At 49.7% G+C, this 26738-nt stretch overlaps 2 protein-coding genes and 1 non-coding gene across 4 annotated transcripts in view; 1 reads left to right on the top strand and 2 right to left on the bottom strand.

The window, feature by feature from the left end:
* Positions 1–9192: 9192 nt before the first annotated feature.
* Positions 9193–9265, bottom strand: Trnar-ucg. Its single transcript has one exon. It is a non-coding gene; the product is annotated as a tRNA-Arg (tRNA).
* A 630-nt stretch (positions 9266–9895) lies between these two features.
* On the top strand, positions 9896–26726 carry Polg (DNA polymerase gamma, catalytic subunit). Of its 2 annotated transcripts, none has more exons than XM_028754773.1 (22): positions 9896–11115; positions 13618–13813; positions 15223–15387; positions 15491–15637; positions 15765–15844; positions 16037–16219; positions 16323–16471; positions 16609–16735; positions 17564–17800; positions 19080–19200; positions 19385–19462; positions 19770–19877; positions 20319–20479; positions 21072–21125; positions 21225–21342; positions 21734–21869; positions 21973–22219; positions 23809–23931; positions 24062–24230; positions 24349–24557; positions 25403–25563; positions 26014–26726. In XM_028754773.1, exons 1-22 carry the CDS (start codon positions 10508–10510, stop codon positions 26088–26090), a joined length of 3654 nt encoding a protein of 1217 aa, XP_028610606.1. In that variant the 5' UTR covers positions 9896–10507; the 3' UTR covers positions 26091–26726. The 2 variants fall into 2 exon arrangements, with proteins under 2 accessions (XP_028610606.1, XP_028610605.1); XM_028754772.1 differs by having other exon boundaries at positions 16302–16471.
* Fanci (FA complementation group I) overlaps positions 25773–26738 on the bottom strand; it is a 60984-nt gene continuing 60018 nt past the window's right edge. The window contains exon 38 of the mRNA XM_028754774.1: positions 25773–26421. Within this exon, the coding sequence (XP_028610607.1) occupies positions 26350–26421 (72 nt within the window). The 3' untranslated portion in view covers positions 25773–26349. The remainder of the gene's footprint in view (positions 26422–26738) is intronic.

Raw genomic sequence — 26738 nt, 5'->3', positions numbered from 1 at the left:
CTCTCTCTCTCTCTCTCTCTCTCTCTCTCTCTCTCTCTCTCTCTCTGCTTAGTGCAGGGAGGACATTTTACATGTTTGCAAATCATTAAAAGGATTGGGTGGTGGAAAGTGGGGAGCTCCCAGGAACTTTTTAAAATGTTTTCAGAATGTCCCAGAACCAGTTCTCAAGCGAAGAAGGGCTCTCAAACCCTTACTAGAATTTCCGACTTGATGTCTCCCAGGTCCCAGAGGGAGAGCTGACTGAGCTCCCCAGGCAGGTGTGGCCTCCAGCCTCCTCCCAACACAAGAGTGCAACAACAGCCTGGTGGCCCCAAGCTCAGGCTTTCAGAAGACAATGGCTGTGGTCCTTTCTCATGCTCCCCGAAAGAGGAACCTGTACAGATCAGCGGGATGCCTTGTCACTGTTTAGGACTTCTGTTGCTGTGATGGAAAGTCAGGCAGAAACTCAAGGCAGCAACCTGGAAGCAGGAGCTGATACAGAGGCCGTGGAGAAGTGCTGTTTACTGGCTTGCTCTCCAAGGCTTGCTCAGTTTTCTTATATCATCTGAGACTACCTGCCCAGGATTGGTACCACTCACAGTGGGCTGGCCTTCCTACATCAATCACTAATTAAGACTTGCCTATAGACCAATCTTATGGAAACATTTTCACAATTGAGAGTTCCTCCCCCCTCCCCACTCCCCAATGACTCTAGCTTGTGTCAAGTTGACAAAAACTCAAACCAAACCAAAACACAGTTACCACCAGTTTCTTGGTTGAGCCTCTCTTCGTTGGCTGAAGTTGGTATCTTTCACGTCTGGCTGGTCCCTGGCTACCTTGGAGTCAGTCAACTGTGGCCAGGGGAACATTTCCTTGGGAGTCAGACCCACCCGAGTGGCTGCCTTTTGTGACCTCCTGGCAGGACAAGTGCTGGCGGTACAAGCATGAGAAGCCAACTTGAGCTGCAGCCTTGCTTTGGTCTCCCACAGTAATCTATGCATGGTCACAGCTAACCGTAGCCTTCTTCCATAAAGAGGTGATAACAGGAACACCAGACAACCCATGATAATGGGGCTCCCAGAAGACCAGAAGACCACAGAGGTTCGTGTAGATCCTAAGGACTGACACCAGATCTTTTCTTTTTTTAAAGATTTATTTATTTATTATATATGAATACACTTTAGCTGTCTTCAGACACACCAGACGAGGGCATCAGATCCCATTACAGATGGTTGTGAGCCACCATGTGGTTGCTGGGAATTGAACTCGGGACCTCTGGAAGAGCAATCAGTGCTCTTAACCTCTGAGCCATCTCTCCAGCCTCCTTTTTAAATTCTGACAATTATATGCAAGAGTGGCAAGGTCATTTGCTTCTAGACACAGAATGTAGGGGGCATTCTCCTAGCAGTAAACTCTCTCTCTCTCTCTCTCTCTCTCTCTCTCTCTCTCTCTCTCTCTCTCTTTGTTCCTGCTGAATGGATGAATGTCTTAGGCACTCCTGTTCCTGATATGGAGTGAAGGCAGGGCCTGGTTCCTCCTAACAGAAGACCAAGACCATTTCCACAAATATTCTTGACTCTGAAAGTTTAGCCCTAGCTACTCCTCAAAGCCATGTCTCTGCAAGAGAAACATTTCTCTCCACGCTGTGTACACTTGGCCCAGCTGATGGTTTGATCAGAAAATCTGTGGCATATAAATGGCAAGAAACCCATTTACTGCCTCAGGCTAGTAGAACAAGTACTCTGGGATTCAGGCAGCCACTGGAGGTCACAGCTGGAGGAGCTGGAGGTGACAGCTGGAGGTCGCAGCTTCCTCACTGTTCAGGTCCAGGTTCATCCCACATAAGGTATTGTTCACTGGGCTAGCTCCTGTAAAAGGAGCACTTAATTGGCTGGAGGGTTGCTCAGTGTGGTGGTGCACATCTTTAATCCCAGCCCTTGGAAGGCAGAGGCAGGTGGATATCTGTGAGTTCAAAGCCAGGCTGGTCTACATAATAAAATCTTGTCTCAAAAGCTAATACAACAAGCAAAACCAACCAACCAAACAAACAACATCCAACAGGCTGGAGGGCCCTGGCCATGGCTCTCAGCCCAAGGGTACATACCTCCTGCAGCAGCCAAGAGTGCTTTCCTTTTGATGACTTGGCTCCCAGGATGGATCCTTTTTTTTCATTGTCCATCTTCATGGGGGATCTCTTCTCAGTAAAAGATAGAAATGACACTCTTAAAAATAAGTATTTGCTGTGTATAACCAGTCTCTGTAAGTATACAAAATTATATCAGAGTTTATATCAGTTTGGTAGTCTTTATCTTTAAAAGAAAGATTTATTTTTATTTTATCTGTATGGTTTTGCCTGTATGTATATGTGCATCATGTGCATGCAGTACCCAAAAAGCCCAACAGAGGGCGGTTGCAAGATGTCACATGGGTGCTAGAAACCAAACCTGGCTCTTCTGCAAGAACAGCAAGTACTCTTAACTGTTGAGTCAGGTCTACAAGCAAGCCCCTTTCAGTATTTTTTTTTTTTTTTTTAGGTTTTTCGAGACAGGGTTTCTCTGTATAGCCTTGGCTGTCCTGGAACTCACTCTGTAGACCAGGCTGGCCTCGAACTCAGAAATCCGCCTGCCTCTGCCTCCCAAGTGCTGGAATTAAAGGCGTGCGCCACCACTGCCCCACTCCCTTTCAGTATTTTTAAAAATATAGTTTCAGACACGTATATAATACCTTCTTCTCTCTGTGCCTTCTCACCCTCCTACCCCCTCACTCCCCCACCCCCGCTTCCTCATCCCCTGCTCCCCCTCCCCACACCCACCCTTACCCCCCCTCCCTCCTCCCCCTTCCCCAGGCCTGTTCATACTGTTCTTTCTCTTTGTTTCGGTGTCAGGACCACTAAGTTTAACCAGACCCTTTGTATGGATTGTTATTTGTTTTTTGTTTTTAACATGCTAAGAGTTACATATTAAAAATGAGCTATATATTTAATTAGAAAATTACTTATTTTGTGCATGAATGTCTTGCCTGCAACTATCCATGTCTGTGTATCACGTGCCCTCCTGCTTCCCGAGGAGGCCAGAAGGGGGCAGTTGATCCTTTGGGACTGGAATTCCAGAAGGTTGTAAGCCACTATGTGGAGGCTGAAAATCAAACCCAGGTCCTCTGGAAGTGCAGCCAGTGTTAACTACTGAGCTTTCTCGACAGCCCCATGTGTTACATATCTTAACACACACATTGTGTATTATATGGGCGTGTGCAGTTGCATTTTTTAAGCTTGTATGTACGATGGGGCTAGCCATGCAGCTCAGTTGGATAACGCCTTGCCTAGTATATCTGTTGGCTCTTCAGAGGAGCAGAATCAGTAGAATAAATGTATTACAAAGGGAATTTAGATTGGTTTACATGCTATGGGCTGAGTATTCCAACAGCGGTTGTCGGCTGAGAATTTAGTAGCTGCTCAATTCATGAGACCTCAGCATTCATAACCAGGTTCAGTCCATATTGGAAGGCCGAAGGAGCTGGTCTCCAACATCAGTCAATGATGGTGGCAGCGGCAGCAGCAACAACAGTGTAGATGGACTGACGGCAAGAAATGAAGGCAGACAGGCTAAAAGCAATACTGCTTCCCCATAGGATCTCCTACTCTCTGGGCTTCAGTTGGAAGGTGATTCCCACTCTGAGGAGGGTCTCCCCTCGTGTAAACCTTCCAGTAGTAACCTCACAGACATCCCATTTCTCAGCTGGTCATAGGTCCAATCAAGTTAACAAGGTCACCTAGCATAAGCCAAACACCGACTTCCACATGCATGTACATATAGCTACATACACATATGTACCACCCCTGCCCCCTTGTACTTTTGGTCACTGTCTCACGCAGGGACAGTCTGCAGAAGGCTCCAGGAGCCCTGACCTATCTCAGGTCCTAGAAGGTAAGGTGGAAACTTCTATTTGCACATTTAATCTTCCTCTTTTGTGGAAAAAGATGCCCACAGCCATACATACTATGTGATGTTGGGACATTTCTTCCTTTCTTTTTAAAAAGATTAATTTATTTATTATTTATTTAATCTATACGAGTGCTCTTTCTGCATGCCAGAAGAGGGCGTCAGATCCCAGTATAGATGGTTGTGAGCCACCACGTGGTGGCTGGGAGTTGAGCTCAGGACCTCTGGAAGAGCAGACAGTGCTTTAACTAAGCCAGTGCTCCAGCCCAAGAGACCTATTTTCAAAATTGATTTTCTATTACATATGGGTAACTGGTTACATCACACCTGTGCAGGTAAGGGCAGGTAAAAAGCTGTTGATGGAAGTGTATGTCACTGTTGAAGACAAGGAAGCTTCCTGAGAAGAGACTGGTCCATGGCCATTTGTGTTTCCTCACAAGGCACAGGGACACAGAGGTGATGTTTTCTGGGTCTTATCACCTATTGTCTCTTCCTGGTTTCTGGTCATGACTAAGGGGTTGACTCAGTTCTCCCTCAGGATTGGGGATAGAACTCGTGAACTAAACTGAGCTGGTCAGGCCACTCCAGGAGAACAGTTTTCCTTCTGTTATCAGTGTGGCTGGTCGCCATGGAAACTAAAAAAGGGAAAAGTATCAGCTCAGGACCCCCAAGACTAACTTCTCACACAAAGGAGATTTATTTGCTCCAGAGGGACAAAGGGCAGAGGATAAGAGATAAAAGACAGGAGATAGAGGATGAGGGAGAGGGGAAGGAAACTGGGAGAAGGAGGGCTGTTTGCCCCAGATGGCACAGGTTTGCCCCTTGGGGAAACGGTGGTTTTTAAAGGTAAAAGGGGAAGCCCCGGGTAAGGATAAGGTGTTGATTTCAATTGGGCATGTTTGTTAGGTGAGCCAAAGGCGACTTTTGATTGCTGGGTTTCAATACTTTGATAACTGGATCTTGGTAGTCGGCCTCAGGAGGAAGAAGTGACCAAATAAGGAAATAGACCTTGGGGGCTAGCTTTTGGATGGTTTTTAGCAAGGCAGAAGGAATGGGGGAAAAGGGCAAGGCCTGCCAGAGCCGTGCTCAAACTGGCCAGAGTCCCTTCAAAATCCCCCTGCATGCCTAAAGATAGAAGCTGGAGTTTCTTCCTCCTCCTCTTCCTCCCCCTCCTCCTCCTCTTCTTCCTTCATTGGCCTAGAACTCACAGAAATTCATTTGCCTCTGACTCTCAAGTGCTAAGATTAGAAGGCCATGTGCCACTATTCCTGGCTGTTTATTCTCTCTTTAAATTAAAAAAAAAAGAAAATCTCTGTGTGTGTCCATGTGTGTGCCACAATGCCATGGAGGTCAGAGGAGAACATCAAGAGTTCATAGGCTCTCTCTCTCTCTCTCTCTCTCTCTCTCTCTCTCTCTCTCTCTCTCTCCCACATGAGTCCTAGGAATCAAACGCAGATTGTAGCTCTCTCTCTCTACCACACGAGTCCTACAAATCAAACGTAGATTTTCAGGATTGGCAATCAGCTTTATCTGCTGAGCCATATTGCTGGCCCCCGGATTTATTTTATTATTTATTTAGTTTTTTCTTTTTGGGGGTGGGTGAGAGGGAGGGGTGTGGGAGAGAGGGGGAGTTTCATTTCTTTGTCGTTTGTCTTTTGTTTGTTTGTGTTTTTGTTGTTTCGAGACAGGGTTTCACTGTGTAGCTCTGGCTGTCCTAGAAGTCATTCTGTAGACCAGGGTTGAGCCTAAAGGCATGCACCACCACACCCAGCTGAGGAACAGATTTGAGATGGGGTCTTCTGTCACCCTGGTTGAGCTGGGCTTTGTGTTACTGGTGATAGAAAGCTCCCTTGTTTCCTTTTTCTTTACCTTTTTTTTGTTGTTGTTGTTGTTGTTATCAGTTAAATGTCACTGAGGTACTTTGCACTCAGAGGAGACTGGGCTGGACACAGGTCGCCACAGTTGCAGAGTGAGCTCCCCTAATCATTTACCTTGGCTTTCTGATAATCGGGATGCTGGAAGTGTCTACGGTGCGAACATTCTTCTCTTTTAAAAATTAATGCATATTAATTATATAGAAGAACTGTATTAGTACATGCATATAATGTACTTTAACCAGTATTTTTAAAAATAACTTGATAAATATCTCTTATAGAGTAAAACCTCCTTTTTACTTATCAGACATACTCTTTTTTTCTTTTCTTTTCTTTCTTTCTTTCTTTCTTTCTTTCTTTCTTTCTTTCTTTCTTTCTTTCTTTCTTTCTTTCTTTCTTTCTTTTTTTTTTTTGAGGCAGGGTCAGCCTGACTCTGAATCCATCACGTAGCCCTGGATGAGTTTGAATTTCCGATCCTCCTGCCTTTGCCTCCCAAGTGCTGGGAGTACATTCTTGATCTCTCTGGCTTGAAACATCTGAGGAATCTTCCTTCCTGCTTCCTTCTGTTGTGCATCCTCCCGTGGACTAAATTCAGGCCTCATACTGAGTTCCATTCCAGGGCTTGGCCTCTGCTTAGTGGTGATGAGCTGCGCTGACCAACGGCATCGCGGCGCCTGTTCTAAGGCTATTGTCTGTCTGCTGTTATCTCTCCGTGCCCGCCGACGTGCCTACGGAACTGTTACCCTTTCACTGATGAGGAGATAAGAGTGAGAGGGAGGAACGGCTGCTTGCTAAAAGCCCTAGAGCTGGGGGGTGGAAGACACAGCAGTCACGTAGCACACCAGACATGGGGGTGCTCGACTATGATCTGAACTCTGGGGATGCTGGCCAGCCAGCCTAACTGATTGGTGAGTTCTAGGTTCAGTGAGAGAACCTGTCTGATACTTGAATCCTGAGAGAAGGGTACCTCACTGGCGGACCCTGAAGTCATCAGCTCTGCTCCCCAGCACAATTTGGTTCTGGGTAGGTCACCAGGCAGGCTTTGGGTCACTCCACTGACCAAGGAGGCAGTCTGCTCTTCCTGCATTCCTCACATTTGCTAACTTCCTGGTGACCTTAGTGGTTCCAGTAGCCATTCAAGCAACCCTGGCTGAAGAAGAAAACCGTGCTGGTCTCTCATTAGTCCATAGGGTTGTGGATGAGGCTCAGTTGGCAGAGTGTTTGTCTAGCACACAGCAAGTCCTGGGTTTCATCTTCATAAAGCAGCTGTAAAGTAGTACAGGCAGTGATCCAAGCACTTTGGAGGTCGAGGCAGGAGGACCAGAAATTCAAGAGAGAGTGGTAGGGGCTAACTCCTTCCAAAGGAACGAGGCAGAACGAACACCTTACAACACTTATACCATGTAACCATGTAATCTTTTTAATAACTCCAGGAGGCTGGCACTGTTAAGGGTTTTACAGAGGCTCAAAGACCCTAGCAGGAGATCTCTGTGAGGACGGATCTGGTCTACAAAATGAGCTCCAGGTCAGCCAGGGCTGCATAGCGAGACCTTGTCTCAAAAAATAACAACAACACAATCCCCCTCCAAAAAAAAAAAAATAGAAAATTCCTCAAGCAACCCCAACCCCCACCCCCACCCCCAAAACAAACACACTCAGCAGGAGCCAGAGACCGGAGACAAGGATTATTTGAGGCTTGCTGGGGGAGGTAGAGATGGATCCACTGATAGGGTGTTTGTTTCTTTGTGGGTCAGATGTCAGTTCAAGCAGGCACGTGCATGTGGAGACCAGAGGTCAGCCTTGGGTGTTGTTTCTCAGGACTTGTTTATCTTGTCTTCTGAAACCAGGTCTTTCTTGGGGACCCAGGTTTTGCTGATTAGATCAGGTGATCTGCGGGTCTCTGGGTTCAGCAGCCCACACCACCCCCGGCTTTTTATGTGGACGTTGGAGCTCTTCTCATGTGCTCATGCTTGCAAGCCAAGCTCTTCCCGCACTGAGGTATTCTCTCAACCCAGGCAGAGGGCTCAAACCGCAGAGGGCTCAAACCCACGGAGTTCTGGGACTGAAGATGTGTAGCACTGCTTCCTGCCTATGTGGGTCTTGTTAATCCATTAAATCACAGTTTCTAGCCCCGTCCTTGCAGCTACCACTCTTTGAAACGCCAAAAAAGTTTTGAAAATTTTACAGAGAGTGTAATACAAGCGAGAACAAGGCAACGGTATGGCTAGCGCCACGTGGCAGCTTGCTTAAGCTCACAGACGAAGAGAACACTGAATTTCAGTAGGAGACTAGGAAATAAAAGTGAAATTGTTTTTTTCTTCTCAGGGGCTCCCTGCGTTAAGAGCTTCTCCTTTGTCACGTTATAGAAAAATCAACTGAGCAAAGTTATGTAAAACCAAGAAGAATCGTAAAATAAGAAGTCTCATATCTGGTTGACTCTGGTTTGTGTGTGTATCTAAAACCAATAACAAACAAGCAAAGGTCACTTTGATGCAGTATTAAGTACATCTAGAAAAATGTATAAGAATATCTCAGCCAGAAAGCTAGTTTGTGGATATCTGTAGTTCCAGCATTGAGGCGGGAGGGCAGCCGGGGCTACCAAGTAAGTTTCAAGTTCCAACGTGAGACCTCATCGTTAAAAATAAATAAATAGATAAATAAAAAAAAAACAGAAAAAAAGAAGGGAAGAAACTAAGAAAAAAAGGAGAAAGGAGAGGGTCCTGTATAAGACTGTTGGCTTAGCCCTCTTTTTTGCTGGTGACATGAAAAGCGGGTAGAGTCGCACCAACCCGACTCCTGAAAAAAGTCGAAGACCCTCTCCTGTACACAGTTCTGGTCGATTCACTGGTTGGAAGTGGGGGCTGCCTTTCACCGAGGCCCGAATTGTTTCCCTAATCAGCTGTGTGTGACCCCCTAGTCTGTCTGTAACAACCCTGATCTTTCATTTCCTCGTATGGGACTCTCTCGACTTGAATCCCTGGGTCCCAGTTATTCACCCAGGCCATATTCGCCTGATCCTTGCAACTGACCCACTACGGAGAGCTGGGAGCAGAAACACCCGAGCAACAGGCGGTGGACGTGGAAATTGACAGAGCTCTGAAAGGGGACGTGCTTCAGCTGTGACCAGTGGGCGCGAACAATCGGGCTCAACATCTTCACCAACATCACTTGGAGCCTCTGCTGTCCGCAGGAGTCTAGACTTCCGACGGCACGTGCTCCGTTTGTTCTACTCTCCCCTGGGACAGGGATCTCGAGCGCGGTCACATTTTTAGCAATTTCACCCTGACAGTTGTTTGCTCAGATCCTCGAGTTCCAAGAATTAAGTTTAGAGTAGAAGTTCCCACTACAGTCATTTCGCTTCATTTCATGAGCCGTAAAAAGCGAAAAGAACCAGAACTCGTCGACCGCGGCAGGACTCGAACCTGCAATCTTCTGATCCGAAGTCAGACGCCTTATCCATTAGGCCACGCGGCCGCCAGAGAGGAGTTACCTTTACTTAGCTTAAAGCGTCTAGCCGCCTTCGGGCTCGCTTCAGACTGGTCCATCTTCTCCACGGAGCGGGGAGTATCAGAGGGCCTCACCCGGAAGTCCCTCTGCCACCCCCGCGGGCGGGCGGCTCCATTGGCGGCGCTCCTATTGGACGCTCGGGGGAGTCTCCCGCCTGCCTCTGGGTAGCCGCGGGACCCAGTTCGCGCAGACGGGAAGTTGCGGCTGCTGTCGAAACCGCTCGCCGCCCGGAGGCTGCGTGGGCCGCGCGCAGCGGACGCCGCGTCGTCGCCAGGGCTGTGGACTGTCGCAGAACGGGAAGCGCGGAGCAGACCGAGGTTTCCGGCGGGTTTGGCAGGGGGAGGGCCGGGCGCGGCGGCGCGGCTCTTCCCTCTCCAGTCGGGGAGCGGGGTCGGGAGCAGGGCGGCGGCCGTTCTCAGGGCGCACCGCGGTAACGGTGGCTGCGACGACAACCGGGTGTCCGGGAGCGCGGGGGTGGCCGCCGACGCCCCGAGCAGGGCGCCCTGGGCCCGCTCGCATGTGGGTGCGGACCCCGAGGCTGTAGCTCACCCGGCGGGGTCGAAGTTGGGGCGCTAGGCCCTCGGGCCGCCGGCGGGGTGGTACTGGCAGCTGCCGTCTGCCGAGCGCCTGCTGGGGTCAGAGCCACGCGACGAGCGCGCCCTCTGTCACTCAAACAGCAATGGCCCGTGGCTCTAGAGTCCTTAACCCCATTTTACAGAGGAGGAGATCGGGGCGTAAGGCGCTTGGCCAAGGTCACGCAGTTGGAGAGCCAGAACTCTGGTCTGCGCGTTTCCCTGTTTGAGCATCTCCAGCGGCTTCTCCCAAGTTCACTGGCGAGCCCGTGTGGCCCTTTCCTCGGGAGGGGCAGTGCCACTTCTTAAGGTTGTTGGAGGCGGAACAGAAAAATGTCCCTGCTCCACTCTGGCCTTCTGGCTAAGATCAAGTGGAGAAAATGCTTGGCACGCAACAGATGTTTGACGAGGGGTAAGCTGTTTGTACAAGTACGTGACACGTGTAATAACACTTTATCATCTATCTCCTTTAGGATTTGTGTGAGGAAGGCAGGCATGGTGAGACAGACCTATTTCACTGACAGGAACACAGAGAGGGGACGTGTCTCTCTCTGAGTTTTTCGGCCAGTAAAAGCAGTCAAGCTGGAGCCCAAAGCCAGGTGTCCCGACTCACAGCGGGGGGCTCCCTGCACCAACCATGAGCCGCCTGCTCTGGAAGAAGGTGGCCGGCGCCAAGGTCGCCTCCGGGCCAGTACCAGCAACAGGACGCTGGGTCTCCAGCTCCGTCCTCGCCCCCGTCCCCAGCGACGGGCAGCAGCAGTCGCCAATGCCCTCCTCAGAGAGTGGGCAGCTGCGGCTCAACCCTCTGCTCATCCAGATGCTGTCGAGAGGCCTGCACGAGCAAATCTTCGGGTGCGGAGGGGAAGTGCCCGACGAGGCCGCGGTGCAGCGCAGCATCGAGCACCTGCAGAAGCACGGGCTCTGGGGGCAGCCGGCCACGCCCTTGCCAGACGTGCAGCTGCGCCTGCCCCGGCTCTTCGGGGGCAACCTGGACCAGCACTTCCGCCTCCTGGCCCAGAAGCAGAGCCTGCCTTACTTGGAGGCGGCCGCCTCGTTATTGGAGGCCCAATTGCCCCCCCAGCCCAAGAGCTGGGCCTGGGCGGAGGGCTGGACCCGGTACGGCCCCGAGGGGGAGGCCGAACCCGTGGCCATCCCCGAGGAGCGGGCCCTGGTGTTCGACGTGGAGGTCTGCTTGGCAGAGGGAACCTGCCCCACTTTGGCGGTGGCCATATCCCCCTCGGCCTGGTAAGTGAGGGGTAGGAACGGGACTACCATTTATAGGGGGCCCAGCTTAACGGTTTAGTTCAGTGAACATTTTCTGAGTTCCCACTGTGTGCTGGTTACTCAACCTGCTTAATCCTGCTTCTGTGGGGCTCACTCTGGTGGGAAGATACACAGGCTCTAGGCAACACCTGAGTGCTTGTCAGGGACCATGTAGACGATACCGTGTTGTGTTTGAGACAGACTGAGAGACCATTTAAGATGACCATGAGTTTGTGCCTCAATCCTGGCCTCAGGCAGCTTCCATGAGAAGTTAGTCTGAAAAGACATCTGACCAGTGTTTGGTTTTGGGAGTGCCGATGGTTAGTTTGGACATGAAGATGTTCCTTTGGTGGGATTGTTCTAGGCCGTTTAAAGTCCTCACAATCCCCAGTGTCTTCCATAAATGCCAGACCAGATCCTGTTCAACCTTTCCAAATGCCCCTGGAGGTGGCCTAGTCTTGCCCACCCCCCAGCCAAAAATTATTACTTCCTCCTGAGTAGACATTTTGGTTCCAAAGAAGTATATCCAGTCTCTTTTCTTTTTAAATAACTTTCTAAGTGCTACCCGAGTTTCTTTTTCAAGCAATGATGGCAGTCCTGTTTCTCCCCTTTTTTATTCTTCATTCCAGGATTAAAATACTATTTACAACCTTAATGCTTTCAGGCATGGCCAGCAAAAAAAAAAAAAAAAAAAAAAAAAAAAGTTGGCAGTTTCTTTATTCCTATTGGAAGCTACATCTTTGTAAAGAAAGCTGCGAAATGTTATATATGCAGTTGAAAATGGTGAGAGCATGGCTAACTAGCTAAGGTAGGCACCAATGGCTGGAAAGAGCAAATCTAGATGGTTTGCGGTGACTCAGTTGAAGCTGTGATAAGAAGCACAGAGCTTGTGTGGCTCGGTGGCCAGAGTCCAGGGGAATAGCAGCCATCGTTTGAAAAGATAAAGCAGGCTTGGGTGGCTGGATGGAAACCAGTGTTGATGAGGTTTTTGGTCCCTTGGCCATTTTTGGACAGGCCGAGCCCCTGTTCCTCCTTTCCATCCTCCTCACTTCTCTCCTTCCTTCCCATTCTGCCTCCATTCTCATTCCATTCTCCCAGGGGGTCTGGGGGCATCGCAGAGTTTTCCTGGTGGCAGAAGCCAGGGCCGAGGCCTGGCCTTATGCGAAGCCCTTTCTCCTCCTAGTGTGACTTGTGGCTGTGGACGGTGCCTTGGTAGCAGTCCACATTAGCTGCCACACGGTTGTATAGCCTGAGCAGCACACAACCTGTAGGAGTGGGGCAGATGCCTGGACACTGTGTCTCCCTTAAGGTAGCTTCCTGAAGGCTTTTGGTAAGGGCTTCGATCAATCATTTGCCTGAAGGGATAGCACTCAGGACCTTGGCATTTGGGAGTCTGAGGAGAACTTTAGTATTGATAGCATGGATTCTAGCTCATCTTAATTTTGGCTCTCCTTTTTTTTAAATCATACCTAAGTTTATATTAAGACAGCTTCATACTCAGCTGCAGGCTTGTGTCTAGACACCAGTGTGACTTTTGTTAACTGAAGTTCCTGTCATCTTCATAGCTTCAAATACTTGGCATTCTTGAGCCCTTGCTTCTGTTGTTACAAAGGGCTTTGCCAGGCTGGGTAAAAGGAAGGGTTCCAGCTTGAGCACCTCATGTAGTCAGTCCACCGTGGAGTGTGCATTAGAGTTTGCCAGATTTAAAGGAGCTAGGTTGTCGGTTGGAAACTTGAGGCAGGTCACTCCTGTGTTCCCTAAGGGTTGGAGGGAGCTCCCTCAGAGCCGTATTGCCCACTATGTGGCCTCAGTCCTTTGGAAGCGTGTGTGGCTTGGAGCAGGTTTCCGTTAGTGGCCGCTCTCCTCTCTTTGGGATCTTGAGCAGACTAGCCTTTTCCTGAGTCAGCGTCAGGCCCTTGCAAATAGCACTCATGTGTGTCTTCTACACTCACTCTGGCACGTGTGCACACATCCTCATCCTGGCGCGCTCTGTGGCATCTCACGGAGGTGGCTGCTCCTCTCCTGTAGGGTGCATGATTTGTTTTGTCCTCAGAGTCTTTGCAGCCGTCAGACAATCCACTCTGTATGTGTATGCAACATTTGTCTTTTTAATTTTTTTTTTTCCACTTTAAATTCTCCACTTTGGGTTGAATCACCAGCCATCTCCTTTATCAGCACTTGGCACACTAGCTGTTTGTGCTTAAAGACACAAGGGGTTGGTCATAAAGGCCTCAGAGCCAGCCGAAAACTCAGTAAGCCCGCACACCTTCCTGCACACGGCACCCAGTTATAGCATTTAGCTCTTTGTTAATCTGTGGGAGTGGAGTAGTAAAGAAGCTTTGTCATTTCTCTCCTCAATGACCCCCTGACTTCTGTGAGAGTGAGTGGCGTGAGTAGCACCCTTTGGGGACCTGGCATGCGTGGGTGGTGTGGAATAGAAGTCAAGTCCTTCGTGGTAACCCTGCCCACTTTGACCTCTCTCAGGTATTCCTGGTGCAGCCAGCGGCTGGTGGAAGAGCGTTACTCTTGGACCAGCCAGCTATCGCCGGCTGACCTAATCCCTTTGGGGGTCTCCGCTAGTGCCAGCAGCTCCACCCAGCAGGATGGGCAGGAACAGTTAGTGGTGGGGCACAATGTTTGCTTTGACCGAGCCCATATCAGGGAGCAGTATCTGATTCAGGTAAGGTTTGTGGGAATGGCATGCTGTTGAATAAGGTGGGCCAGAAGCCCGGTCTCCTTTGCTCGGGAAAGCATCGCTTTCTTGGTCACTGTTTCCACTTCCTTTCCAGCATCGCTGGGACGCCTGTTGACCAGCCTTGCTTGGTCTTTGCTCAGCTGCTGGATCTCCAGAGCAGATTTAAAACAAACTAGCATGGTGTTTGAAACAGTTGTGAAGATGACACCTCTGCTCCCTAAAGAATGCTAGGAGCTCTGTCACAGCTGTGTTGGCACAGGACTGGGAGTTGGTCCAGGATAATGTGGCTCTTATCTTTGAATGGCATTTTAGAGTTTTTGAGGGCTTTGAGTTACAGCCTGGGCCATGTCCTGCCTCAGCTATTGATGGGCAGTATGTTCTCTTTTACATCTCTCAGCCCCAGCCTCTGTAAAGAGAGGTAGCAGAAGCTCCCTTAGTGGACTTTGAAGAGAGTCTGAATAGCACACATGTCAGACAATCAGAACTGCCTGGTGTGGGATAGTGATGGTTTTTTGTTTTTTAAAGAATTATTTATTTTAGCTGGGCAGTGGTGGCGCATGCCTTTAATCCCATCACTTGGGAGGCAGAGGCAGGAGGATTTCTGAGTTTGAGGCCAGCCTGGTCTACAGAGTGAATTCCAGGACAGCCAGGGCTACACAGAGAAACCCTGTCTCGAAAAAACCAAAAACAAAAAAAAAAAAGAATTATTTATTTTCTTTAATGTGTATGAATACACTGTATTTTTTTTTAACGTATATGAATACACTGTAGCTAACTTCAGACACACCAGAAGAGGGCACGGATCCCATTACAGATGGGTCTGAGCCACTATGTGGTTGCTGGGAATTGAACTCTCGACCTCTGGAAGAGCAGCCAGTGCTCTTAATCTCTGAGCCATCTTTCCAGGCCAATAGTGACAGTTCTTAAGTGATAAAAACCCTTTTTCTTTGAATCTTCACAGCAGGAGAAGGTGAAGGGCAGGGCAAAGGAGCACCCCTAGGAAGCACCCTTAGCCTGGCATTTAAGGTGCTACGGCCTTCCTGACTTGACAGCGGCCACAGCTTGGGAAGGCTAGGGTCAGGACCAGAGCTTGGGTCTGGCCCAAAGCTCTGAAGGTCTTGTTTAGTTCATCTACCTGGAGTTCCCAGGCAGTTGCTGGAAGCTGTGAAGTACTTGTACACTGGGACTGAGCCAATTCTGTACTTCAGAAATTGGGCAGTCCCTTCCCTTACAGGTATTAGGGCACGCATGGGACTTCTGTGTTCTGTGTAGGAGGCTGTGTGCTAGGGACAAAGGCTATGTGGGGAACTAAGGTGGGGCTGGGGTCAACAGCACTGAAGCAGTGGCCAGCTAGCTCCTCTGTTGCAGCCTTTCCTCCCCTGCCCTTCCTCCAGGGCTCACGTATGCGCTTTCTGGACACTATGAGCATGCACATGGCCATCTCAGGGCTGAGCAGCTTCCAGCGCAGTCTGTGGATGGGAGCCAAGCAGGGCAAGCACAAGACCCAGCATCCTACAAAGCGAGGTCAGAAGTCCCAGAGGAAAGCCAATGGTCCAGCGGTGAGAGTGCACTTGGGTCTGCGGCGGGAATGGATGATGAATAGCCTGTCAGTGATCTACTTGTTAGGCCTGAGACCAAGCTGACCTCCCTTTGGTTTCTCAGGTGTCATCGTGGGACTGGATGGACATCAGCAGTGCTAATAATCTTGCAGACGTGCACAACCTTTATGTGGGGGGACCTCCCTTAGAGAAGGAGCCTCGGGAGCTGTTTGTCAAAGGCAGCATGAGGGATATCCGGGAGAACTTCCAGGTATGGTGCTGGGACAGTCAGTACACAGGCTGTGACTGACTTGCAGCTGAAGTTGGGGAGGTAGCAGGTGGTTGTCCCTGTCTTCCTGCATTGTCCCCCCAACAAGTTCCTTGTCACCCTGTGCTAGGATCTGATGCAGTACTGTGCTCGTGATGTGTGGGCCACCTTTGAGGTTTTCCAGCAGCAGCTGCCACTCTTCTTGGAGAGGTGAGGGGAGCCAGGTGAAACCCCGGGGGCGGGTGGGTAGGTTCTGGTACTCAGTCCCATTATAATCAGGTGGGGCTGATTTGTCCTTAGGCTGGCCACTTAGCTTTTATAGGCTGAGCGAATGGAGCCCCTATATTCAATGGTTGTCTCCTGTTGGGTCATTTATGGCAGCCCTTGGTGTATGTCCCTAAGGTGTCCCCACCCAGTGACTCTGGCTGGCATGCTGGAGATGGGTGTCTCCTACCTGCCTGTCAACCAGAACTGGGAACGTTACCTGACAGAGGCACACAGCACGTATGAGGAGCTCCAGCGGGAGATGAAGAAGTCGCTGATGGACCTGGCTAATGATGCCTGTCAGTTGCTCTCAGGAGAGAGGTAGTCAGGTGTTGGGCAGGCTGGGTCAATGTAGGGGAGAGGCAGGTAGGAGGCCTGGATCTTAGCTCAGCCTTAACCCTAGCCTGGTGGCCTGGCTCTGCAGGTACAAAGAAGACCCCTGGCTCTGGGACCTAGAATGGGATTTGCAGGAGTTTAAGCAGAAAAAGGCAAAGAAGGTGAAGAAGCCAGCCTCAGCCAGCAAGTTGCCCATCGAGGGAGCTGGGCCCTTTGGGAATCCCATGGATCAGGAAGGTGGGGAGCTTAGGCGGGAGATGGGACAGGGTGATCTCTGGGACAGGCCTAGGACCCAGAGGGCCCTTGGAAAGGGTTGCTGGAGTCTTTCATACTTGTGAGTCCCTTCTGATCCTAAACTCCTGAACTCTGCACAGATCCTGGACCACCCAGCGAGGAGGAGGAGCTTCAGCAAAATGTAGTGGCTCACACCTGTTTACAGCAGCTGAAGAGCACCACAGACCTCCTGCCTAAGCGACCCCAACACCTTCCAGGACACCCTGGGTAAGACTGGTTCTTGATAGCATACAGAGGCTGTCTTGCACGATCCTCAGACCCTCTTTGTTTGGGCCTCAGCGAGGTCTTGGACCTTGGATGTTGTCTGTTCATCCCACCTTCCACTTCTGCTCACTTATGTTTACTCTGACCCTAATGGCTTTCTGGATACATTCAGCACAGTGCATTGAGCCCTGCGTTGTGTATGCCACCTCTGACAGCAGCAGGGACACAAATGGAACCCCTCCCTTGTCGGAGCAGCAGGTGTGCAGAGCAGCCAGTGCAGCTGACCTGTAATAAGACTTAAGAGTATCTGGTTTGAGGCGGTTCTGTTCTGGCGTGGACATAAGGGGCACTTTCTTTGAGGAGGTGCTGCTCATCAGTGTCTTAGAGACATGAGAAAAAGGGCAGCCATAGTGACCAATGGTGTCACTTATGTGACCCTGGATGCAAATACCTTGGTGTGCTAGCTTCACCATGGTCAGGCTCTGGTGAGCAGCGGGTGAGAGGCAGCTGTGTGTCTCTGCAGCAGTGGGAGTTCTGGTAGATAGGAAGGAAGAGCTGGGTCTGCGTAGCAGCTGCAGTGAGGCTTGGGAAGGAGCTGTGATTGGAGGATCCCAGTGAGACACACAGGGTTTTGCGTTCTGAGAAGTCATCAATAATTCTAGGAGATACCATATAGGTTCAAAGCCCCCCACAGGAGAGGACTAACACCTGTTGGCCTGAGTCACCAGAATGCTTGGAGGCCTGGAGGTGGGTTGAGATATCGTGGAAGAGAGACCCTTCCTACTCCCTAGGGTAATACTTTTTTTTTTAAACCCCTGTTGGCGGGAATAGGTGGTACCGGAAGCTCTGCCCTCGGCTAGATGACCCCGCATGGACTCCAGGCCCCAGCCTCCTCAGCCTGCAAATGCGGGTCACTCCTAAGCTCATGGCACTGACCTGGGATGGCTTTCCTCTACACTACTCAGACTCTCATGGTTGGGGCTACCTGGTGCCTGGGCGGCGGGATAATCTGACTGAGCTGCCAGTGAGCCCCACTGTAGACTCTGCTGCAGTAACCTGCCCCTACAGGTAAGATCCAGGTTCTAGCTCCAAGGAGGAAGGGGCTGGATCCCTTCCTTTCTGGAGTATCCAGGTCAGGTCTGACTGCTGGGAAGGGCTGTGGTCCCAGGACCTGGGTTCTAGTTCTTTTTCCCAGCAGCACAGCTGTCTTTGCAGTAGGACAGAGGGAAGGTGTCTGGATGGAGCCTGGGGAAGGGCAGGCCTGCAGCTTTTCTTGAGTGGAGTTTGAGTGCTCGTTACAAGCCAGGCACGTGTTACTGAGCATTTTGCAGTGAAAATCTCACTTGGTATCTAAGCAGCTCCATGAGGAAAGAGTTTTACTTTTATTTATTTATCTTTTTTTCTTTTTTTCCCCCGTTTTTGAGTTGGGCTCATTCCGAAGCCTAGGCTAGCGCAGGACTCCCTCTGCCGCCTAAGCTGCTGTCTGTCTCAGGGCCACCTTACGCCTCAGCTTTGCTTTTCTTCTTTTTCTCCCCTATTATTGTTTCATCTTTACTTTATGACTGACTGTCTGCATGTATGTGCACCACTTACATACCTGGTGTATGGTGGAGGTCAGCAGAGAGTGTAACTTGGAACTGGAGGTATGGGTGATTGTGAACCACCTTGTAGATGCTAGGAACTGAACCTGTGTCCTCTGGAAGAGCAGCGGGGCTCTTAACCACTGAGCCAGCCCTCTAACCCCTGGCCTCAGCCTTTCAACTACTAAGATGGTAGGTGTGAGAGTTATTACACCTGGCTTTTACTTACTTATTTTTTAATTTGAATTTTTAAACTTTATGGTGCTAGAGATTGAACTCTGTCCTCATGCACAGGAGGCAAGGCCTCCTTACCAGGCCTGGTGTACACGTTTATAACTGACAAGAGCCTAGACAAGTTGACATGTTTGATGGACAGACAGGCGTTATGCAGAGGTCAAGGTAGTGAAGGTGACCTAGGGCCCTGGTTCCACAGAGCATCAGGGATCACTTGTCCAGTTCTCAGAGGAAGGACAGACATGGCCTTGTTCCACTGAGCCCATTTAGCGCTCATGTCCCCTGCTTTGCTTCCAGAGCCCTTCAAGCAGAGAGGGGCTTGGATTTGAGTCAGACCAGTTATCAAAACCCGACCTGTCACCAGTGTGCTAAGTCATTTGTTCCCTCCAACCCAGAGAAATTAAAAGCCGTGGAAATTGCTGTCTGTTTCCTCGGCTGATGTGAGGTCTAACCAAAGGGACCAGAAGAAAACCCTAGCCAGCCACCTGGCCTGAGCAGGCTCCCAGTAATCAGCAGTTATTTTCTCTGCACAGAGCCATCGAGTCCTTGTACAGGAAGCACTGTCTTGAACAGGGAAAGCAGCAGTTGGAGACCCAGGAGGTAGACCTGGCTGAGGAGTTCTTACTCACTGACAGTAGTGCCATGTGGCAAACGGTGAGGACGCACTCCGATCATGAGGGGTCTGTTTTTCTAGGAAAATGGGACACCTTTTGCATGGGAGCTGCCACTGGGTGCTCACCCTAGATTGATCTAATCTGAGTTCTTTGGAGGGAAGGGCTGGTGGATTCAGGCCTACAGCTGCCTACCTCTCATATCCCTGATTCCTGGGCCCATCCAGGTAGAAGAACTGGGCTGCTTAGATGTGGAGGCTGAGGCCAAGATGGAGAATTCGGGGCTGAGTCAACCCCTAGTTCTGGTGAGCAAGACACTTGCTTGGGCTCTCTGGGTGGACAGTGGGCAGCTGGGACTTCCTCTTGCTCACAAAGCTCTTTCCCACCAGAGTTCACGAGGTCCTGAGAGACTTAGAGATGCTGCCCTGTTCCCCTGTGGTCCTTAACTGTAAGGAACCAAGGAGGGAACCTGTGTCCGTGCTCTCCTGTCACTTTGCAATTTGCCTGCTCAGTTTCAGGCCCTTTCCCCACCCCCATGTCCCCTACCTGCTGGCCCTTGCTGAATGCAGGTGCTGAGGAGCAGGGCCTGATCTGGGTCTGTGACTCCCACAGCCTACTGCTTGTGCCCCCAAAACCAGCCAGCCCACTTATCACCATGGCAACGGACCTTATAATGATGTGGATATCCCCGGTTGCTGGTTTTTCAAGCTGCCTCACAAGGTAAGGTATGGTTTGTGGCTGCCTCATGTTCTCACTGTGATTATGACCCACAGTAGGGCTTCGTGCTTATTCAGAGCAGCAGATTGCTTTTTGTGGGATTGACAGTTGTAGCAGAGCGTCATATGATTTGGGGTAATTTTCATGTCTTACTGCCTTTGATTTTCTATTGAAAATTGAGTGGTGAGAGGCATCCTGGTGGCCTTACCTGACGTATCATGTGTGTAACAATGTGTCTGTCTGATAGCTTCTATTGGGTGTTCTAGCTTTGTCTGATCATCGTAGCATTCCTGTGCGTGCACTTATAGGTGTGCAGGACATCTGGGTGCGAACTGCCCCAACTGCGGGAGGTTTTAGGTTCTGTTGGGAGAAGGCCCAGTGTCCATGTCTGTTTCCTACCTGGTGCTGTGCTACCTGTCTCAACCCTTTCTTTGTCCTCTACAGGATGGTAACAACTACAATGTGGGAAGTCCCTTTGCCAAAGATTTCCTGCCCAAGATGGAGGATGGCACCCTGCAGGCTGGCCCAGGAGGTGCCAGTGGACCTCGTGCCCTGGAAATAAATAAAATGATTTCTTTTTGGAGGAATGCTCATAAACGTATCAGGTAGGCCAAAGTGGGGTTACAGGAGGCCTGTCCGTATGGCCGTCAGGTGTCTGTAGCCCCAAGCCTCTTTTCCTCCTGTTGTGCTCTGGCATTCCTGTGCTACTCCAGAGGGCAACCTAGCTACAGTGTAGAGGTTTAGTGTTTGTCCTGGTGACCTGGATCTTGGGTTTACATTTCTCTGTTTATGTAGCGTGGTGTGGTAGGACTTTGATGGCTGTCCCCAACTCCAGTTAAATCTGCTGGAGCCATGGGTTGTGGATAAAGACCTTGGGGGGTCTGGTTGTCTGAAACCTGTATTAGGCATTGAGAGCTGAATCTTTCTGTAGTGGCATGTGCATTTATGTCAAAGGTCATTTCCATGATGGTTGTGTTCACAAGCCCTTTGTGAGGGGATTGGCACATTCCACCCTGATTCTTCTGTTGGGAGCCAGAGCCCACCCTGAGTAAGGTCAGCGAGAAGTGTTGATGCCAGGTTTCAAGGGTCAGATAGCATCCCTGAAACCGATTGGGTGCAAAATGCTGGTGGCAGTGCATTGAAGTACATTATGCTTGCCATGGCCACGCTGAGCTCTGTAGCCTTCTTGTCCTACAGCTCCCAGATGGTGGTATGGCTCCCCAGGTCAGCTCTGCCCCGGACTGTGACCAGGTACGGCATACTGGATGGTTGTGGGATAGAGAACTCAGTGGTCTGGGTCTTAGGGCCAGAGCAAGCCTGCTGACACTTTTTTGCTTCTCCCCATTCCAGGCACCCCAACTTCGATGAGGAAGGCCACTATGGGGCCATCCTGCCCCAGGTGGTGACTGCTGGTACCATCACCCGTCGAGCTGTGGAGCCCACGTGGCTCACTGCCAGCAATGCTCGGGTATATGTTCCTGGCTTCTGTTCTTCTTTTAGGTCTCTGGAAACTGTCTCAGAGCTTTTGGAGTTTTAGCAAGGGATACGAGAAAGAAACTTCTGGGCTACTGAGAGCTCAAATCTGGCTTCATGTCATTCATTAGCAAATGTGTTTTAGATACCTGCTGCTGACTAGACAATGCTAGTCATAGTGGCCATAGCTGTCAGTTAAGATGGGCCAGGTCAGTGGGGCCCTGCCATAGGGTTTCTTCATTTTCCAGCTGGATCAGGACTGTGTGGCATTCTCCAAAGCCTTCCCTCAGGAAAGATACCAAGTGCTTTGTCAGCACTGGGCCTAGAAATCCAGGGTAGCAGTTGCCTTGGGCTTCTAGATAGTCCTGACCCCACTCTTCCTGCAGCCTGACCGGGTAGGCAGTGAGTTGAAAGCCATGGTGCAGGCTCCGCCTGGCTATGTCCTTGTGGGTGCTGATGTGGACTCACAGGAACTGTGGATTGCAGCCGTACTTGGAGATGCTCACTTTGCTGGGATGCATGGTAAGCAGAGCCTGTGTCTTGGGCAGAGGTGAGGTGACAGGACCCTTGGCCAAGGAGGATGGGCCAAGTATGTCTGAGCTTCTCACTGTTGTCTGTTCTCCAGGCTGCACGGCCTTTGGCTGGATGACTCTGCAGGGCAGGAAGAGCAGAGGCACTGATTTGCATAGTAAGACAGCCGCCACTGTGGGCATCAGCCGAGAGCATGCCAAAGTCTTCAACTATGGCCGCATCTATGGGGCTGGGCAGTCCTTTGCTGAGCGCCTACTGATGCAGTTCAACCACAGGCTCACAAGGGAGGAGGCAGCTGAGAAGGCCCAGCAGATGTATGCTGTCACGAAAGGCCTTCGCAGGTGAGGGTCCCTTTTCCTCCCACATTAGCATCATCTCAGGACCACAGGCCTGCTTTACAGCTAGCTCTCTTCCATCTCTTGAGTGCTGTCACTCTAAACTTAGTCGTGGGATGGTTTATCTTTGTAACATTGTCTTTATAGTGTTAATTTTTCCCTCACAGGGTAAAACTGTACTTAGTATATTGTCATCAGTGGTCATTTATAACAAAGGCCCAGCCTCCTCCCGTATGTAGCACCGGCAGGAGTTTTAGGGGTCCTGTGCTCATTGCTGTAGGAACAAAAGTAAGCAGACAGACAGGGGCTGGAGGAATAGAAATAAGCAAAACCAGAGTGCAGGCTGTGTGCTCCAGCAGTGCTCCTTGTGTGCTCAGGGCCTTCTTGAGCTTCTTGGCAGGGTCATGTGCAGGGGAGGAGAGGTAGCACTATGTGGGCAGCCTTTTTTTTTTTTTTTTTTTTTTAATTCAGTATACTGTGTAGTGTCCCCATTTAGGTAGCTGATTGACTGTGGAAACCTTAGTTAGGTTTCTATTTCTGAGGGTAACACCATGACCAAAGCAGTTTTGGGAGGAAAGTTTATTTAATCCTAACAACCCTTAGGTTTCACCACATCACTGAGAAATTGGGGCAGGAATCTGGAGGCAGAAACTCAAGTGTAGAGACCATGGAGGAATACTGTATACTGGCTTGCTAAGCCTGCTTTCTAGAATACTCTGGAATTATCTGCCTGGAATCTCCCACAGTAGACCAGGCCCTCCCATGATCATTCATTAATCACACACAAACACACACACACACACACACACACACAGATTTGCCTATAGGTGAGTGTGATGAGGCATTTTCTCAGTTGAGATTCCCTCTTCCCAAATGACCCTAGTTTTTGGTCAGTTCGATAGAAGGTACTCCGCCTACTCTTGACAGAGACCAACAGCTGAGTAGCTGGTGCAGGTATCCTGACTGCACCTGTTAGAACAGGTTGTTGGAACCTGAGCCTTCTGAGTAGGAGGAGGATGTCTTTGTAGATTCATATTGTGGGCAGTGTGTGTGGGGGTGGGTGAGTAAGAAAGTGATGAGAATGGAGGTTAGGCCTTGGAGAAGCAAAGACATCACAAGAATTTGAGTTGAAGGCCTAAATTGTAGAGACGCCTGATATTCTGCAGCTAGGTGACATGGTTCTGGAACCCTCAGGAACGTGGGGGTATTGAGAGTCTGGAACAGTAGGTGTTAAGTTGGGCTTGGCTGACATGTTTTTGGTTCCTCCAGGTTCCTTCTTCCCTTTAAGGGTCACTGTACTTTGACTCCTTGCTGTCCCTTGAACTAATAAAAGGCTGCTGTTGGTCATTCAGTGTCAGACAGCACTGGGCTAATATGATATAGTCTAGGCCTTTGGGGACACAAAAGCCTGAGTTTCTGTGTTGGTGTCTTCCTAGTTGCCATCCCCTATGAGTTGTCAGCCTTTGAGCCTGCTTTCCCTGATGAAGTTAGCCATTGGGGAGAGGCATGGCCAGGGGCTGTTGAGGAACCTGAGTGTGGGTGTGCCGCAAAGGAGGCCATCTAATGGGATGACATGGTGCTGCTACTACTCACAGGTATCGCCTGTCAGATGAGGGTGAATGGCTGGTGAAACAGTTAAGTCTTCCTGTGGACAGGACAGAGGATGGCTGGGTTTCCCTACAAGATCTTCGAACGATCCAAAGAGAAGCTTCAAGGAAGTGAGAACCTTTTGTGTTGAAGATGCAGGGACTTGTGGGCTGGTCCCAAAGGGCTGACACACTTTATTTTTTTTTAAGGCACTGAGATGCTAACAGACAAAGCCTGACCTCATGGTCTCTGTTCCCCTAGGTCACGGTGGAAGAAGTGGAAGGTAGCCGCTGAACGAGCATGGTCTGGGGGCACAGAGTCGGAAATGTTTAATAAGCTGGAGAGCATTGCCATGTCTGACACACCACGTACCCCAGTGCTGGGCTGCTGCATCAGCAGAGCCTTGGAGCCCTCGGTTGTCCAGGGAGAGGTGAGGGATCTTGCCACCCTAGGGGTATGGAGAGGGGGTGGGGGTGGGAAGCAGGGTTCCTGGACTAGAGTGAGATGGTGAGTGGCACAGTCCCTCACTGATGTCCCTGTATCTCTAGTTTATGACCAGTCGTGTGAACTGGGTGGTCCAGAGCTCTGCTGTGGACTACTTACACCTCATGCTTGTGGCCATGAAGTGGCTGTTTGAGGAATTTGCCATTGATGGGCGCTTCTGCATCAGCATCCATGATGAGGTTCGCTACCTGGTGCGTGAGGAGGATCGCTACCGTGCTGCCCTGGCACTGCAGATCACCAATCTCCTGACCAGGTATGTTGCGTGTTGGGGTGCACTGAGCAGGTCTGAGGACTGACTGGCTCAGCTTTTTTTTATTTTTAAAGTTCATGGAAGTCCTAAAAAGGACCTCAACTTTTAAAAAGGATTTAGGTCTGAAAGCAGCATGTCCCAGTACTAAATCATCACGGTGGCGAGGTCAAGGGATTTGGTATGTAGTTGTTCCTCTGGTGGTATGCCTGGAGTCAGTGACTGAAGACATTTCAAGAGGAAATGCAAATGCAACTTAGAAAACATGTTTTTTTTTTTTTTTTTTTTTTTTTTTTGAGACAGGGTCTTTATATGTAGTCCTTGATGTCCTAGAACACTCTATAGCCCAGGCTGGCCTTGAACTCAGAGATCCACCTGAATTCACTCAGATTCATACTTTGCCTCCCTAAGTGGTTGGACTGAATAAAGGTGTGTGCCACCAAACCTGTTGATTTGTATTTACTTATACTAAAAACTCTAGTTCATAGGAGTTAAATGTTACTGTTTCTTGTTGATCTGCCAATCAGAACCATGACCTGTCCTGATGAATGAGTAAATTAACGCTTGAAGTTCAGCATCTTCTCTTCTGGGGCTGGGGATGAGCTATGTTTAAAAGTACACATTTGTTTCTCGTATTTGGGTCCAATGATCTTTGTTCTTTTTAGTATCGATAAAGTATTCCACCTAGAAAAGTGTCTTGAGTCCCTAATGTATTTTAGGACCTCAGAGGTATTAGGCTGAACATGGAGGCAGTATAGCTTCCAGTCTCATGGCTTTGCTAAGAGTGGGTGACTGAGGAGCCTGCATTCACAGCAGGGCACGGCTGTGAGGGAAGACTTGGTCTCTTTCAGGTGCATGTTTGCCTATAAGCTGGGTCTGAATGATCTGCCCCAGTCAGTCGCCTTTTTCAGTGCAGTAGACATTGACCAGTGCCTCAGGAAGGAAGTGACCATGGACTGTAAAACTCCTTCTAACCCAACCGGGATGGAAAGGAGATACGGGATTCCCCAGGGTGAGCACAGTCTTTGTTACTTGTATAGAGTGGGAGGCAGCTTAGAACCTCGGGGCTCTGGGCAAGAAACTCATTTTTAACTCATGCTGTAAAGTGAATATGATATTCAAATCACAAAGGGAACTAGAGGGTGGTTCATAGTTAATGAGGAAGATGCTAGAATTTCAGATGTTCCATGTACACTGACCCATTTTCAAAACTACACCAGAGATGTTTAAAAGATTTATTGTATAAGCCAAAGTGGATTCTTATGTGGAAAAAAAAGTATCTGTGATGAAAATGCCAAAGAGTTGGTTAATATTAAAAGTGTTGCTAAGGCAAGCTGCCACTCCTGGCAGTTACTCCCTCCCTTACACCACTGTCTTTTTGACCCTAACATTCAGATGCTCATTTCTGAGCTTGGTCATGCTTCCTCTGGAGGCATCCTAACCAATTTCTACTGTCTTACAGGTGAAGCACTGGATATTTACCAGATAATTGAACTCACCAAAGGCTCCTTGGAGAAACGAAGCCAGCCTGGACCCTAGCTCTGTCTGGAGGCTCTGTATTTGCTCCTGTGGAGCTTCATTGGAGCGGTGCAGGTTCCTAAACTCAGGCTTGCAGATGTGCATTTTGCAAAAGGCAGCCATTTTTCTGCCTTTTACAAAGCAGGACCTGCCCAGAAGAGTCCTTCTGAATGGAAGGCCCAGTTCAGTGTGTGTTCAGAACCAGGACACCAACGCAGTGCAGGCTGTATGACAAGGGGTACTGTTGGGCACAAATGAAGCAGATGCCCCAAAGGTCATGTTAACTCAGGCATTTCCTCCTCCTCTTCTTGGCCGGTTCTTTGTCCTGCTGTGTATGTGCTGATGCAGTGCCCTAGAAGGGGAGAGTAGAATTTTTGACAACCTTGCTCTAAGGTGATGGGAATAAAAACAAACACCAAACTCCTAGATCAGTCATGCCTTTCCTGTCTGCCTCCCAGGTGGTGATGTAGAATGCCACATCCTGAGCAGAGTGGTATCTAACTCCTACTTGGACAAGATGGTAAGAGCCTCAGGCATCATGATGCTACCTACATACGGCCTTTCTCAGGAGACAGGGCCTGGAGCACAGTGATCTAAAGAACCCATGACCAGCCAGCTCTCCAGAATATTTTATATAAATTTCTAATTTTGACTGGGTCTTGTCTACTG

Source organism: Grammomys surdaster, unplaced genomic scaffold (assembly GCF_004785775.1).
Source record: "Grammomys surdaster isolate TR1022 unplaced genomic scaffold, NIH_TR_1.0 126036, whole genome shotgun sequence".
In the NCBI taxonomy this organism is placed as follows: domain Eukaryota; kingdom Metazoa; phylum Chordata; class Mammalia; order Rodentia; family Muridae; genus Grammomys; species Grammomys surdaster.
The sequence above is the reverse complement of the archived record's forward strand: the minus strand, read 5'-3'. Positions and strand labels throughout refer to the sequence as shown.

Excerpts from the sequence above, each read along its gene's own strand:
- Polg (XM_028754772.1), top strand. The coding sequence starts at position 10,508 with ATGAGCCGCCTGCTCTGGAAGAAGGTGGCCGGCGCCAAGGTCGCCTCC. Across the intron at positions 15,845-16,036 it reads CTGCCACTCTTCTTGGAGAG|GTGTCCCCACCCAGTGACTC; the intron begins GTGAGGGGAGCC and ends TATGTCCCTAAG. Across the intron at positions 20,480-21,071 it reads AATGCTCATAAACGTATCAG|CTCCCAGATGGTGGTATGGC; the intron begins GTAGGCCAAAGT and ends CTTGTCCTACAG.